Below are 18032 nucleotides of genomic sequence, written 5' to 3' on the forward strand. Positions count from 1 at the left end.
AAAGATGCTCAACATTACTAATCATTAGAGAAATGCAAATCAAAACTACAACGAGGTATCACCTTACACCAGTCAGAATGGTCATCATCAAAAAATCTACAAACAATAAATGCTGGAGAGGGTGTGGAGAAAAGGGAACCCTCTTGCACTGTTGGTGGGAATGTAAATTGATACAGCCACTATGGAGAACAGTATGGAGGTTCCTTTAAAAACTAAAAATACAACTACTGTATGACCCAGCAATCCCACTACCAGGCATATACCCTGAGAAAACCATAATTCAAAAAGAGTCATGTACCACAATGTTCACTGCAGCACTATTTACAATAGCCAGGACATGGAAGCAACCTAGATGTCCACTGACAGATGAATGGATAAAGAAGATGTGGCACATATATACAATGGAATATTACTCAGCCATAAAAAGAAATGAAATTCAGTTATTTGTAGTGAGGTGGATGGACCTAGAGTCTGTCATACAGAGTGAAGTCAGAAAGAGAAAAACAAATACCATATGCTAATACATATATATGGAATCTAAAAAAAAAAAAATGTTTCTGATGATACTAGGGGCAGGACAGGAATAAAGACACAGATGTAGAGAAGGGACTTGAGGACCCGGGGAGGGGGAAGGGTAAACTGGGACAAAGTGAGAGAGTAATATTGACATATATATAGCTAGTGGGAAGCAGCTGCATAGCACAGGGAGATCAGCTTGGTGCTTTGGGACCACCTAGAGGGGTGGGATAGGAGGGTGGGAGGGAGATGCAAGAGGGAGGGGATATGGGGATATACGTATGTATATAGCTAATTCACTTTGTTATACAGCAGAAACTAACACAACATTGTAAAGCAATTATACTTCAATATAATGTTAAAAAAAAGTGGGGTTCATGAAGTATTCCAATTGAATTATAATATATGCTTTGGATCAAAAAGTCAAATGTTGTTTCAGTTTCCCCAACTTGCATATCAAGATCATATTTTCCTTTCAAATCTATTTTTTAAAGTAATAATCAACAGGATATCCTAAGATTAGGGTATTTGATTGGACTGCCCCTAATTGAGGACAATATTTATTAGATTTAATTCACAGTAATTTTTAGAAACTATTCCATTGCCTGAGCTAGGAGAACCATAAGATTAAAAACTATAAAAGACCACTATATTTTAAAAAAATTTTCTTAAGGTTAACGCCTCAAATTTTCTTATATAATTAACAGAATTTAATTGTAATTTTCCTACAAATTCTTAAAATTAGGTTAGTTGTGTAACTGTACATTGCATTCTACAAGAAATGTACCTATATAAAAAAAGCTTTTAACAACTTTGGCCTGTAGTTAGAATTAAATTACCAAAGAATATACTGGGTTGTAGATGGTACACAGAATAGGAAGGACAAAATATGAACAGAAAACACATTAGGGAGAGAAGTTCTTCCTTCATTGAGGAAGAACTGTATCAAAACCTTCTTGTTCTAAAATAAGAGAAATGAGTTTAATGTATATTAACAGTAAACCTGTTAGATAAAATGTTAGTAAAGTTAGTGAGGAAGATGATTGGTCTCAATTAATATTTTATGAAATTCTGCATATAACTTTTTTCATACTGAGTAAAAGGCAAAAAACTATATTCATAAAATACCATAGGAGATAGGTTTTCTCTTCAAAAGGAATATTTTTAGAAAAAATAAAACACGACAAGAAATTCATAATATACACAAAAGCTGTTCTTACCCTGTCTTCCTTCTTAGGCAACTGATCCTTGATTAGAGTCTTGGTACGCCTGAGAAACCATCCAGACATCTTTTTTGCAAGCCTCTGCATGGCCTTTCGGCCAGTAGCTAGTTCTCTTTTTGTTGCTGTGTGTCTCTGACCATGTTCCACTTGGTCAGAAAACTGCTTCTTGAAGTGGATCCTGCTACCTAAAAGTCCTGGCACAGCCCTTTATAAAGGCAATGAGAAAAAATGTTAAGGTTTTATTAAACTATCTAAATAGGAAATCACTGGCTTCTTTTTGCTTTAAAGAAATATACTAAGTCACTTGTTTATTAATGATAACAATAACAAAAGGCAAGAAAGCAGAATGTTCTTTATGACAATTTTAGTGAACAACTATAAGGAGATGATGGAACTGGTAAATTAGTTCAGATATTTACTTCAGGGACCAAGAATAATAAAGATAGGCTTTCATGGGACACTCTACTCTGTATACTATGTTTGGGATCAAACACGTCTGTAAACAGACAATTTTTTTTCAGAAACAAATAATTAGGAAACAAGGTAACATTGTTAAGGAAGTATTAAATAATTTTCCAAAAAATAAAAAGTGTTTTTACTTACCAGTCCATGACACACCACAATTCTTTCATGTTGTTCTGAAGAATGGTTCCAGTGAGGCCAATTCGGACATTACATTTTAATGCTTTCATAACTTCTGTTACTCTAGCCTTTGGATTCTTGATTCTATGAGCTTCATCTACAATGACAGCTGACCATTCCAAACTATAAAGTGAGGAAAAAGGGAGGAAAGGTTGAAAAAACTTCCCTTTCTTAGTCTATATAATTTTTAGAGTACAGCTTTCTCTACCAAAGTTTTAAAGTTTTTTTCCTCTTTACTCTTCGTTGATTCCACAGAATTCTCACCTCCTTATTTAAATGATCACAGCTTTGGACAACCCATGAAAATTAAATGTGTAGGAAGATAAAAAGAAATAGAGATTCTGTTTAGTAACAATGAAATGAAATAACTCATTTAAACATGACTAAATTGACAAAAAAGGAATCTTCTAAAAGTAATAAAACAGAGAAATAAATATAAAAGAAGCAAAACTTACCACGTTAATTATGAGTGAAAAAATATCAATATAAACTCATGATTTTTAAAAGTTGTACTACATAGCTCTGTCTGCTAAAAAGGTTTAGAATTGATTGTTACCCCAGTAGCAATGAACAACCATAGTGGTCAATCCACTAAAAGGAAGCAGATTCCCATGGTGAAACAGTTGATTTCAGGTGTGCAGCAGGGGAAATACTGGAGAGTGAGAAAGCACAGATGTATTCAAAGACAAATGGGGGCATGTCCAAAGGACACAGGAACCACACTAATTAGAAAATTTAAGCATGATTATAGGATAGTATAAAACATTGAATAAATAAAAACCCAGGAGTTGTATGAAAAAATTTACTTTAGACCTTTACCTCACACCATATACAAAAACTAAGTAAAAATAGATCACAGACCTAAATATAAAGCTAAAACTATAAAAGTTATAAAATGTAGGAAGAAATCTTGTGACTCTGGGTTAGGGAAGAATTTCTTAGATATGACACCAAAAGCATGGTCAATAAAAAAATTTTGATAAGTTGGACCTCATCAAAGTTAAAAACTTTTGCTCTTCCAGACACACAATTAAGAAAATGAAAAGACACGCTACAGACTAGGAGAAAATATTTGCAAATCATAACCTGATAAAGAACTTGTATACAGAATTATATAAAGAACTACTACAACACAGTTGAAGTTAAAACAATCCAATTTAAAAGATGGGTAGAGGGCTTCCCTGGTGGCGCAGTGGTTGAGAGTCCTCCTGCCGATGCAGGGGACATGGGTTCGTGCCCCGGTCCAGGAAGATCCCACATGCCGCAGAGTGGCTGGGCCCGTGAGCCACGGCCACTGAGCCTGTGCATCCGGAGCCTGTGCTCCGCAACGGGAGAGGCCACAACAGTGTGAGGCCCGCGTACCGCAAAAAAAAAAAGTCATCATTAGAAAAATGCAAAAAAACCCCAAGAGATACCACCAAAAACCTATTTGACTGTCAATCAAAAAAAGACTGACAATATTAAGTACTGGCAAGGGAAACTGTAAACCTCATACACTGCTTTTGGGAAAGTACAGCTATTTTTCTAAAACAGTTTGGCTGTTTCTTAAAAAGTTAAAATTTCCTCATACCACCCAGCAATTCCATTCCTAAGCATCTATACAAGAGAAATGAAAATTTACATTCACAGAAAGACTTGTATGTAAATGTTCAGAGCAGCATTATTGGTAATAGCCCAAAAGTGGAAACAATCCAAACGTCCATTCACTGGACAAACAAAATGAGGTATATATATATACACACACAAAATAGTACTGTTCAGCAATAAAAAGGAATAAACTACTGAAACATCATACATGATGAACCCCCCAAAACATATTAAGTGAAAGAAGCCAGACACAAAAGACTACATATTGTATGAAATTTCCAGAAAAGGCAAATCTATAGAGACAGAAAGCAGATTAGTGGTTGCCTGGAACGAGATGGGACCAGAGATTGACTGATAACCAAAAACTTTTTGAGGTGATGGAAATGTTCTTAAACTGGATTGTGGTGATAAATGCACAACTTTATAATTTACTAAAAACCATTCTATGCTTAAAATGGGTACATTCTATGGCATGTCAATTGTACCTCAATAATCTATGAGTCCATAGTGATACTCAAAAAACAGGGGTTGGGGAGTGGGAGAAAAACTTTGCTATCATTGTGAATGACCACTGTACCAATTTGTTAGTCTGAAAATTGGAAATTAAAGCAAAAGAATCAAGCATCACTCACCTTGCTTTGCCAGTTGAAATTATAGTTAATTTCTAATTATAGGAGAATGCTGTTAATAAGTGTAGAAGAAATGATAAACTTAGGAAAATATTATTTTGCAAAGCCCAATAAAATAACTTCAGGCAAGAATAATTTCTGTATGCTAATACCCCTAAGTAAAAGGATTGAGGGACCAGGATATTCAAATGGTAGCAAAGCATAACCCACAAAGTACTTCTAATTGTAAAGGGAGAAACATATCTTTACAATGGAGAGATCTGACGATCACCTCCTTAGCCTATGGGACAAACTTCGCAACATTAATAGTAGAACAACTTGACATTAATATCTCCTGAAATAATGTAATATGAAGTCCACAGCATCATTTATGAAGTATTCTTGTCAAAAATGTCTGACCTGAAGCTAATGAAGTCTTTAGACCAAAATCAGCTTACAAAACTACATACGTTAGAGGAATACATAACTCCTTGAGAAAGCAATCAGACAAATCTAATGTGAGACATCCTAAAACACAACTGGCCTGGTCCCCTCAAAATGTCTTATAATAAAAAAATAAAGTTGAGGGAATGTTCTAGATTAGAAGAGACTAAACAGACTTAATAGTCAACACACACACACACATTAACTTATACCTTGCCAACATACACACACACACACACACACAACTGGTGACTATAGGTGTTGAGTATATAGATGTTCATGTACTATTACTTCAGTTTTTCTAAAGGTTTGATCATTTTCTTAATATAAAGTTGAAAAATGATGAGATCAAGAACAAAGGAAAAGAGGAGAAAACAATCACAAAATTTTAAAAGCAGGGAAGAAGATGAACAAGACAACTTATAAAAACAGAGGAAGAAGTATCCCATGCCAGTAGTAAAGAAAGCCAAGAAACAATCTGATTCATATTATTGAGCTCTTTCTTAAATGGTAGCACCAGATGCTTCTGGAAATTGGAGTTAGGTAAATGTTCAACAGTCTGTTTAAGAAGTTGCTGGAGCACCTATATACTATTCATTATCCCACAAAATAGCCAGCCAGGACACTGTAAAGTAAGCAAAAGAAGGGCAAAATACAGCAAACTCCTCATTTTTCCTTAAGAGGAAATCAACAAGTGATGTTAAAAACTTAAAGGACAATTTTTAAGTTGCAGCATAAACATGTTCTTTGAGATATGGAAGTAAAAACTAGGAAGATAAGTTAAAGAGTTGAAGGTGACTGTCTCTGAAGAATAGCTAATGGGGGTGGCAGACAGGAGTGAACTGTGTTCATATTTGGCTCTTTAAATAATATGCATATATAACTTTGATAAAAATAAAAATGAAGTAAAACATAATAGTAATAACAAAAAGAGATACAGCTCACTCATAGAGTGTTTATCTACTCTATGGATTATCTATGATAAATGTTTAATCCTGGTCTATCATATAGAGCATTCTCACAAAAATTACTTAATATTTACTCAGATTGAATATAAATTATTTTGAATATTGTTAAAGATAAAGCCATTCAAACAAATAAAGGAAAACTAAATACAACAGAAACTGTAACATTTGATTTTTCTAATTTTGCACAGAAACCTGATTTATATTTATATAACTCTGTTAGAATTCTTATTTAATATTTATAACAATCACAGAAAATAACCACTTAACACTATTATATACTAGAAGTGTAATAAGCACTGAAATACAGAAATTATTCTATATCAAAGACCTCACAGTCTAAAGGAGCAGTTAAACAAAAATTAAAATGACTGTTGCTATGATAAATGAATTTCTTATTACATTTATCTAACTATAGAATATCTCTTATATAATACATTGCATAAAAGCCCAAAGTCAAGGTTTAAATCTCATGTCCACCACTGACTTAGTTGTTGTAGGTTTGGGTAAGTTACTTAACTTCATGCCTCAGATTGTTCCTGTCTTCTGACAGCATCCAGGAAATAGTAACAGGCAAACTTATGAGCTTATAAGTGTAGTAAAATAAAATCCTAGAGCTTACAAAAATGGTAGCTCTAAATCCAACTTTGCAAAATAATTACATTAAATATAAATGGACTAAACACTACAAATAAAAGGCAGGGATTATCAAAAAGGATAAAAATGCAAGACCCAACTATATGCTAACCACAAGACACTCACCTTAAATATAAAGAACAGATAAAAACAAAAAGTTGGAAAATGATAAACATACAGTAAGCATAAGAAATCTGTATTGTCTACATTAATACCAGATAAAACTTCAAGATTATTAGATATGAAAAGGAACATTTTTAAAGATAAAAGGATCAATTTATAAGGAAAAAATACTAATCATCAATGTGTGTGTACCTAATTACAGAGCTTCAAAATATATGAATTGAAAATTGACAGAACTGAAAGGAGAAATAAACAAATCCATAATTATAATTGAAAATTTCAACATTCCTCTTTCAGAAATTGTAAGCCAATTAGAAAGAAAATCAGTAAAGATAGAGAATACTTGAACAACACCTAACCAAACTGACTTTATTGATATTTATAGAACATCACATCCAACCACGGTAGAAAAAACACTTTTTTCAAGTGTACACAGATCAGAAAATTGCAAATTACATTGCAATAGGATACCACTATACACGCTAAAAACAAAAAGACTGACAATAGCAAATATTGGTGAGAATATGAAACAAATGAACTTTAATAGGTTGCTAGTTGGAGTAGAATAGTACAACCTCTCTGGAAAATGGCTTATCAGTTTCTTCTAAAGTTAAACCTATACTTACCATATAACCCAGAAATCCCACTCCTAGGAATTTACAGAAGAGAAATCAAAATATATGTCAAAAGAAGGCTTATACATAAATATTACTTAAATTTTTACTTACAGTAACCAAAAACTGGAAAACCCAAATATCTATCCTCAAATGAATGGGTAATAAAATGTGATATATTCATAAAATGCAATACAATTCTGCATTAAAAAAGAATGATCACTGATACATTCAATAACATAGCTGAATCTTAAAAATATGATGATGAGCAAAAGATGCCAGACACAACAGTTCTGGAGGCTCAAATTGCAAGATCAAAGTGTTGGCAAGTTTGGTTTCTTCTGAGGTCTCTCTCCTTACAGATTGCTGCCCTCTTGCTGTGTCTTCATGTGTCCTTTCCTCTGTGTACATGAGTTCCTCATATCTCCTTCTCTTCTTCTAAGGACAACCAGTCAGATTGGACTCCCAGATTAAGCCCCACCATAACGGCTTCATTTTAACTTAATTACCTTAAGTTACATTCTGAGGTTCTTGGGAGTTGGGACTTGAACACATGAATTTGGAGGGGACACAATTTAGCTCATAACAAGCCTCCTAATTGGTCTTTCTCCATTCAATTCAGCTCTACTCTGCACAGAGCAGCTTGGTTACTTATAAAATGTAAATGTAATCATTTTTATCAAAATAGTAATCTCCTGAAAACACTTCAGGGACACTCTGCTGCTCTAAGGATAAAGACCAAAATCCTCTAAGAGGCTTTCAGTATTCTTTATGATCTGTTCCTTGCTCACCACACTGGTGTTGTCTCCTGGCCACTTCCTTCTTACACTCTAGGCTACAGTCATTACATGCAGAAAGCATCAGAACTGCTTTCATTTATTAAAAAGTGCTGTGATCTTTGTTGCCTGAAGCCCTCTACAATTTTGTTTATAAGGGATAAATTTATTTATTTATTTTTGGCTGTGTTGGGTCTTTGTTGCTGCATGCAGGCTTTCTCTAGTTGCAGCAAGCGGGGGCTACTCTTGGTTGCGGTGCGTGGGCTTCTCATTGTGGTAGCTTCTTTGTTGCGGAGCACGGGCTCTAGGCACACTGACTTCAGTAGTTGTGGCATGTAGGCTCAGTAGTTGTGGCTTGCGGGCTCTAGAGCACAGGCTCAGTAGTTGTGGCACACGGGTTTAGTTGCTCCGCGGTATGTGGGATCTTCCTGGACTGGGGATCGAACCCATGTCCCCTGCATTGGCAGGCAGATTCTTAACCACTGCGCCACCAGGGAAGTTCTCTCTGCAAATGTTGTTTGTTCCCTCTTCCTGGATTATTTTCCTGCTCTTTCCTATTCTTACCCATCCTTCAATTCTCACTCAGCTCATAGGTCATCTTCTCTGGGAAGATCCCTGACTACTCTCTCACTCTGCAGCAGTCAGGCCCCTCATGTGCTCCTATAACATCCCCTGTTTCATATTATAGCATTCACATGACTTTATAATTGCCTGTCTCTAGATTCCCCACTAAAATCTTAAGATACAGTTCATTTCTTTTGGGTACTTATAGTCCTGGAATAGTGGTTCGCAATATGTATATGTATTTTTTGCCACTCTATATTCACGACAGACTCCCATAATTAAAATAATTCATGAAAATCACTGTTTTAGTCCAGAGGTATCATACACATAAAAGGTTGTACATGAGATTTAGGACAAGTCCTATGCATTAACATGCATTGTTTGGATAGGTAATAGAGGAAATAAAATAAGAAACTGTAGAAAATCTGACTCAGGTTTTTCTTCTTAGAAAATAAGTTAATTATTATAAACTGTCTATTTCAATAATCCTGAAATCAAGTTAAATCATGTTAAAGAATATTTAGAGCTTTAAAAAATCACAATATAAAGGGATATATACAATTGACATAAACAGAATACTAATGCAATCATTCCCATTATTCCGATTACCTGTTAAGTTCATCCAGACATAAGCGCAGTGTTTCATATGTTGTTAGAGCAATTTCACATTTCCTCTGTTTCACACGAGTCAGTTCACTGTCTTTTTTGTTACCATGTAAAATAGTGACTCTGAAATATCCCCAAGTGTCCAGTTCATCCCTCCAGTTGTAGACGACAGAAAGAGGAGCAACTATTAAGAACATCTGTAAGAAGAAGAAATTAATGATATAATTTTTTAAATGAAAAAGAACCCCAAAGTTAAACACAGAATATCAATAGTCCTATTCCTTGATTTTTGACACTGTAATTAATAAGTATAAATACAACTGAGAAATTGAATATATCTGGACTTAGAAGACCATCAAAAAATACTTTGTTGTTTACTTAGCACCTTATTAGGAAAAAAATAGGTACCCAACCTTGTCCAAAGGAGCAGCTATTTTTTATTTTCCCCCCAAAAGGAGTTGAGATAAGAAAAAAATATTCTCCAAAACAAAAAAAAGAGTATAATCAGGATCCCAATAATAACTTTAAGGGCCACGTGGGTAATAGAAATACGCAAAGCAGGCCAGGTTTTTTTATTGAAATGTATGGTCTTCCAGAGCTCTCTTTCCTTTTCACTTTCCTAGTCCATTTCCTCTCCCCCTCTCTCAGATACTATCAGTTGATAAACTGGAAAATTCACTGGAAAATTGAAGCAGTTAGAAGAAAACCTCCTCTTATCACTAGATCAATGACCTACATATATTTACTTCTATATATTCTGCCCTCCCACCTATTACCATGGGTGAACTGTCCATGTTCTTTTCTAAAGACAAACCCTGAACTTATATAGTGGCTCCAATCACTTCCTGTCAACCTGAAGTCAGTGATGAAGAAAGTATCCCCAATCTGCCCAACATGATTACATTTTGCTTTTCAATGGACCACATACAACCCCAAGCAAACACATTCTAATATATATTTCTCAGCATTAAAAAACAGACCAAACAAAAAAATTCTTCCTTAAACCTACATCTCTCTCTAGCTATCCCCCATTACTTTACTTTCTTTATAGAAATGATCCTCAGGAGTTATCAATACTTGCTATCCCTACTTACTCTCCTCCTGTTCTCTCTTAACTCATGTAAGTGGGACTTCTGCCCTAACCCATTAAGATTAACAATATTTCTGTTTAATCTTGAAATAAATGTTTTGAGGTTTCACCAACCTTTCCTGTACTAATCCCAAATCCTGTTGTCATCAGCCATTTTAATTTTTAATGTTTTTATCTCTTACTGTTACCACAATTTCTAAGCTATTTTTTAATAGGGTTTTAAGTAAGTTTCTTTTCTGAAGTTTTATACTTGTCCTACTTGATAAAGATGAGCCAATTACACAAACATACAAACAAAAGAATAAAATAACAAACAAAAAATAATACAATACTACTCTAAATCCTACACTGTCTTCTGTGAAACATTTCAGCTGGGCCATTTGTCAGCTGTAAGATGTCAAATCTGTGATTTTGGTTTAGAAACAGGAAAAAGAAAAAGAAGAGAATATTAACCTACTAAATGTGAGAGTTCCCTCTTTCTACCCCAGCATCAAGCATCAAGCATCAAGCATATATAAGTACTTTTTTGTCATACGTGATTCATCTCAAATAGTTTCATCTTTTGGCTCGGAATTTATCCTATGAATTCCATTTTTCTCCTACTAACTTCAAATAAAAAATTTGGGCTCCAAGTAATAAGCCCAGTTATTGTCTCTGCCTGACACCCCCAAACTTTTTACTTTTTAATATCATAAGATGAAAATGTTATCCAAACTCCATCTGAATACTTCGAGCAGTTTTCCACTCGAGGGGTCATTCGTCAAAGGTGTCAATGAATCTACACTTTGCTGTACAGCAGAAACTAACACACCATTGTAAAGCAATTATACTCCAAGAAAGGTGCTAAAATAGATAAATAAATAAAAATCCCAAACCTAAAAAAAAAAAAAAAAGGTGCCAATGAACCTAAAGATTCCTAGAATCGGCCCTAAGATTCCAGAAGTTCTTTAAAAATTAAGATATTCCTTATAGACATTATTGGTCTTCAAAGTTGTAAAAGGTAAATCAAATGGATCAGTAACTCATTTTAATACTACAAGAGGTAAGAGAACTGAGTTATGCCATTTAACAGACATTAACCCAAGGACTTCACATAAAAATGCTATAAAGTAAAAATATTTATTATTTCCTTTTTAGAGATGAGAAGACTAAAGTATAGATGTGTTAAATAATATGCCCAAGGTCATAATGCTATAAAGTGGCAAAGTAAGTATTTGAACCCATGTCTGTGTAATTCCAAAGCTCTTAACCAACAATGATATATCATGTTAGCACCTTAAATCAGGAAGCCTATGACCTTGAGATGCATAACTTTCTTATTTGCCACTGTCTATGGTACTTTGTGCTGTGCTTAGAAAACAAAGGTGTTCAGTTGATAAATGAAATAATGAATAAAAGCATGTGTCAGTGGCAAGGTAGGAATAGCACTGTCTATCCAGAGGACAATGACAGACCACCAGAGCCAAAGTAAAAATTTCACATTGGAGGACGTGTGATATCAAGCTGAAAAATAAAATGTACCTATATTAAGAGAACTTACAGACCATAAAATTGGAATTTTTGCTATTTAACTCAAAGCTCTAAAGCATATTCCCTGTAATTAACTCTACAAGCTCAATTCTTTCAAAAATGCCAAATCTAATTAATTTACATCCTAATTGTGCATAATTGATAACTTTTCCTTTGATATATTATGGCTATTTAATATATGGAAATTTAAGTTGAGAATCCACTCTTGGAGCCTCTGCAAATTCCTTTTAGAAAAGCAGCATAATAGTAATACCAAAACTTGATAAACAGTCTAACAAAGTAGAAAATTATAGACCAATATCACTTAGATCAATGGATAGCAAAACAATAAATATCATCTCTTCTAATTAAACAAAAGTAAATAAAACATGAGAATGGAAATGACAAGTAAAATTATATTTGCAGAAAATGTAAGTAAAGCAAATAAATGAACAGTAAATTAACAAGAATATCAAAGAATTAAGAAAGTCAAATTTAAAAATATATGTGGCACCTTAAATAACTTAGACCAGATTGACTTATAACTTATATACAGATGATTCCAAAAGCAGCAGAAGGTATTCTTAAGTTCACATGCGACATTCTCCAGGATAGACCATACGTTAAGCCACAAAAAAAGTCAATATATTTATGAAGGTTGAAATCATATCAAGCATCTTTCCTGATGACAGTGGTATAAAACTAGAAATCAATTACAAGACAAAAACTGGAAAATTCACAAATTTGTGGATATTAAACAACATGCTACTGAACAACCAATGAGTCAAAGAAGAAATCAAAGGAGGAATCAAAAAATACCTTAAGACAAATGAAAATGGAAATATAATGTACTAAAATTTATTGCTGCAGCAATAGCAGTTCTATGAGGAAAGTTCATAGTGATAAATGACTACCTCAAGAAACAAAAAAATTCTCAAATACACAACCAAATTTACACCTCAAGGAACTAGAAAAACAAACTAGAAAATGAAGCCTAAAGTTAGTAGAAGGAGGAAAATAATAAAGATCAGAGTGGAAATAAACAAAATAGAGACTAAAAAGATGACAGACAAGGTTAATGAAACTAAGAGCTGATTCTCTGACAACGCACACAAAATTGACAAACCTTTAGCTAGATGTAACAGAAAAAAAGAGGGCTCAAATAAAATCAGAAATAAAAGAGGAGAACTTACAGTTGATACCACAGATATAAAAAGGATCATAAGAAACTACTACAAACAATTTTATGCCAACAAATTGGAAAACTAGAAGAAAGGGATATATTCTTAGAAACATACAACGTACCAAGACTGAATCACGAAGAAATAGAAAATCTGAACAGAACAGTTCCTAGTAAGGAAATTGAATAAGTAACCAAAAACCTCCAAATAAACAAAAGTTCAGGACCAGACAGCTTCACTGGTAAAATCTATCAAACATTCAAAGAAGAATTAATACCAATCCTTCTCAAACTTTTTGAAAAAACAGAACAGCAGGGGATGCTTCCAAACTTATTTTATGAGGCCCAATACCAAAACCAGACAAGGATACCATAAGAAAGGAAAATTATAGGCTATATCCCTGATGGACATAAATATAAAATCCTCAATGAAATATTAGCAAAATGAATCCAACAATACATCAAAAATGATCATAGGGCTTCCCTGGTGGCGCAGTGGTTGAGAGTCCGCCTGCCGATGCAGGGGACACGGGTTCGTGCCCCTATCCCGGAAGATCCCACATGCCGCGGAGCGGCTGGGCCCGCGAGCCATGGCCGCGGAGCCTGTGTGTCCGGAGCCTGTGCTCCGCAACGGGAGAGGCCACAGCAGTGAGAGGCCCGCGTACAGCAAAAAAAAAAAAAAAAAAAAAAAAAATGATCATAAATTATGATCAAGTGAGATTTATTCCATAGATGCAAGGATGATTCAACATATGCAAATCAACTGCATGATACACCACATTAACAAAATGAAGAATAAAAACCATACGATCATCTCAATAGAGCAGAAAAAGCATTTGAGGAAATTCAACAACCATTTATGATAAAAACTCAACAAATTGGGTAGAGAGACAACATACCTCAACATAATAAAGGCCATATATGACCAGCACACAGCTAACATCATACTCAATGCTGAGAGCTGAAAACTTTTCCTGTAAGACAAGGAACAAGACAAAGATGTCCACTTTCACCACTTTTATTCCCATAGTACTGAAAATCCTAACCAGAGGGGGAAAAAAAATCCAAATTTGAAAGGAAGTAAAACTGTCACTATTTGCCAAAGACATAGAAATACACAGAAAACCCTAAACATTCCACCAGAAAGCTGTTAGAATTAATAAAGAAATTGAGTAAAGTTACAGGATACAAAGTCAATACAAAAATCCGTTGTATTTTTACACATTAACAACAAACTATTAGAAAGAGAAATTAAGCAAACAATCCCATTTACAACTGTATGAAAAAGGATAAAATAACTAGAAATAAATTTAAACAAAGAAATAAAAAACCTGTACACTGAAAACTATGAGACATTGATGAAACAAATTTTAAATGTCACAAATAAATAGTAAGATAATCCATGCTCATGGAAGAATAAATATTGTCAAGATATCAATAAATGGTGCTGGTAAAACTGGATAACCACATGCAAAAGAATGAAACTGGGTCACTATCTTATACCATACACAAAAATGAACTCAAAATGGATTAAAGACTTGAAATTAAGACCTGAAACCATAAAACTCCTAGAAGAAAACATAGACGGTAAGCTCCTTTACATCTTGACAATGAATTTTTTGATTTGACACCAAAGGCAAAGGCAACAAAAGCAAAAACCAAAAAGTAGGACTACATCAAGCTAAAAAGCTTCTGTATAACAAAGAAAACCATCCACAAAATGAAAAGGAAATCTACTAAATGGGAGAAAATATTTTCAGACCATGTATATAACAAGGGGTTAATATCCAAAATATATAAAGAACTCAGTAGCAAAATCAAACAAGTAGCATCATTTGCAAGATAATAAACTAAAGAAATAGTGTATAGTAAATAAAATACTGGAAAATTTTTTGTTTAATCACCGTTGAAATTGTGTCTGATGCTGGTATTATGACGGCTAGAAAAATCCTCCCTCTCTGCATTAATACTGATTATGAATTTTACACAGAATCTTTAAAGTTTTATCAAACAAGATAGTAGTACTTTTAAAATAATTTACTTTGATTCATTTTCATAAAGACTGAATTCCAATCTTAACAGCCTAAATCTAAAGTATCATTCCAAGAATATTTGAAATGCATAGTTTGTATGTTTTCCTTTAGGAATTTATTCTTGGCACAAAACATCTATTTCACACATTCTTAGATGATTTATTCACACTTGAAAAGGTTAAAAATATATATAAGATGCATCATGTATCACACATACATACCTCCAACCCATCACTCCTTAATTGATAATATTTAAATTCATTAAAAGGATTTTTTTCAAGTAGTTCGAACATTAATTTTTCAATATTCCATTGAAATTTTGGCATTAGCATAATAAATATAAAGAAATTTCTCTTCTAGCTATTTAATAGACTATCTTTTAATTTTATTTATTTATTTATTTATGGCTGTGTTGGGTCTTCGTTTCTGTGCGAGGGCTTTCTCTAGTTGTGGCAAGCGGGGGCCACTCTTCATCGTGGTGCACGGGCCTCTCACTATCGCAGCCTCTCTTGTTGCAGAGCACAGGCTCCAGAGGCACAGGCTCAGTAATTGTGGCTCACGGGCCCAGTTGCTCCGAGGCATGTGGGATCTTCCCAGACCAGGGCTCGAACTCGTGTCCCCTGCACTGGCAGGCAGATTCTCAACCACTGCGCCACCAGGGAAACCCAATAGACTATCCTTTAAAAATGCACAGAGTTTTTAAATGGATCAAAACAAATTTATCTTTTGTACATTTCATCACACAAAATTGTAAGTTTTGTTTGGATTTGCTTCTGGGGAATACTGTAGGACGTCACTGGTAATCTCATTAAAAACTTTCTTTATAGAATTCCAGTTCAAATGATTAACTAAACACATGCATTTATTGATGCCAATAAAACAAAAGAACAAATATAAAAATAAATCCATAATAGCAGTAAAATGCCTGGAAGGGCACTACCGGATGATCAGAACACTACAAGAGCAGATGAGAACTGACATACTTGAAGACCTGAGGAATTCATCCTTTACCTACGTAAGAGAAACCTTCCAAAAAAAAAAGAAAACCCACAAAGTGAGTTTTCCCAGAAGAAACTTAAATATGACAAAACCAACAAAATAAAACAACAACAAAAAAAAACTCAATGAAGAACAGGCAGTTGGAAGGACTAGGTCATGGAAACAAATGGAACATTAAATGTAAATAGATTAAATTCTTCAATCAAAAGACATAAAGTGGTTGAATGGATTAAAAAAAAAAAAGACCCAAACACATATTACCTACGAAATTCACTTCAGCTTTAAAGACACATATAAACTGAAGGTGAGTGGATGGAAAATGATATTCCATGCAAATGGAAACCAAAAGAAAGTGGGGATAGCTATTCTTAGAGACAAAGAAGGTCATTAGATCATGATAAAAGGGTCAATTCATCAAGAGGATGTTAACAACTGTAAATATTTATACACCCAATATCAGAACACCTAAGTATATAAAGGAAATATTAACAGATGTGAAGAGGAAAAAAATGGCAACAATAAAATAATAGGGGACTTCAATACTCCACTTTCAACAATGGATCACTCAGACATAAAATCAATAAAGAAACATTGAACTTAAACTACACATTGGATCAGATGGACCTAGTGACACATACAGAACATTCAACAGCAGCAGAATATGGAACATATGGAATGTTCTCCAGGACAGATAAAATGTTAGGAGACAGGACAAGTCCTAATAAACTTAATAAACTTAAGAAGACTGAAATCATATCACATATCTTATCACATAATGGTATGATATCAATAAAAGGGGAAAACTAAAAAATCCACAAATATGTTGAGATTACATAATATGCTCCTCAACAACCAATGGGTCAAAGAAGAAATCAAAAATGAAATAAAAAAATACCTTAAGACAAATGAAAACTGAAACACAACATACCAAAACTTATGGGACATAGCAAAAGGAGTTCTAAGAGGGAAGTATATAGTGATAAATGCCTATATTAAAAAAAAAAAGTCATATATACAACCCAACTCTATACCTTAAGAATCTAGAAAAAGAAGAACAAATTAAGCCCAAAGTTAGTAGATGGAAAGAAACAACAAAGATCAGAGAGGATAAATGAAATAGAGACTAGAGAGATAATAGAAAAAATTAATAAAACTAAGGGCTGTTTTTTGAAAAGATAAACAAAACTGACACCCTTAGCTAGACTAAGAAAAAGAGAGAAGTCTCAAATAAATATAATTAGAAATGAAACAGGAGACATTACAAATAATAGCACAGAAATACAAAGGATCATATGAAATTACTCTGCACTATTATACACCACCAAATTAGATAAACTAGAAGAAATGGACAAATTCCTATAAACAGACAACCTACCAAGATTGAATCACGAAGAAACAGAAAATCTGAACGCAACAGTTACTAGTAAGGAGATTCAATCATTAACCAAAAACCTCCAAACAAACAAAAATCTAGGACCAGACACCTTCACTGGTAAATTCTACCAAATTAACACCAATTCTTCCCACATTCTTCCAAAAAACATAGAAGAGGAGGGGATACTTCCAAACATTTACAAGGCCAGCATAACCCTTATACCAAAACCAGACAAGAACACCACAAGGAAGGAAAATTACAGGCTAATATCCCTGATAAACATAAATCCTCAGTGAAATACTAGCAAACTGGATTCAACAATACATTAAAAGGATCATACACCATCGTCAAGTGAGATTTATTCCAGGGATGCAAGGATGGTTCAACACATTCATATCAATCTGAAAACAAAGCTAAAAACAGTACTTGAACTCTTGAAAACTTAAAACACATTAAGAATTATAATGCTTCTTTAGGATCAAAATTAAATTGACACTAAGAATGGACCTATGCTATTGAAAATAATAGGAAATTTAAAGTAA

The 18032-nt window shown here is 33.8% G+C and overlaps 1 protein-coding gene across 5 annotated transcripts in view; it reads right to left on the reverse strand.

Annotated features, from left to right (window-relative positions):
* The window catches only part of ERCC6L2 (ERCC excision repair 6 like 2), a 146727-nt gene that overhangs the window by 88773 nt on the left and 39922 nt on the right, over positions 1 to 18032 (reverse strand). For all 5 annotated transcript variants that reach the window (XM_081237688.1, XM_081237686.1, XM_081237684.1 and 2 more), the window contains exons 4-6: positions 9308 to 9501; positions 2343 to 2504; positions 1737 to 1944 (exon numbers count right to left, since the gene is read on the reverse strand). In XM_081237688.1, coding sequence (XP_081093814.1) covers positions 1737 to 1944; positions 2343 to 2504; positions 9308 to 9501 — 564 coding nt within the window. The remainder of the gene's footprint in view (positions 1 to 1736; positions 1945 to 2342; positions 2505 to 9307; positions 9502 to 18032) is intronic.

Source organism: Mesoplodon bidens (assembly GCF_964165515.1).
Source record: "Mesoplodon bidens genome assembly, chromosome: 6".
NCBI lineage: Eukaryota > Metazoa > Chordata > Mammalia > Artiodactyla > Ziphiidae > Mesoplodon > Mesoplodon bidens.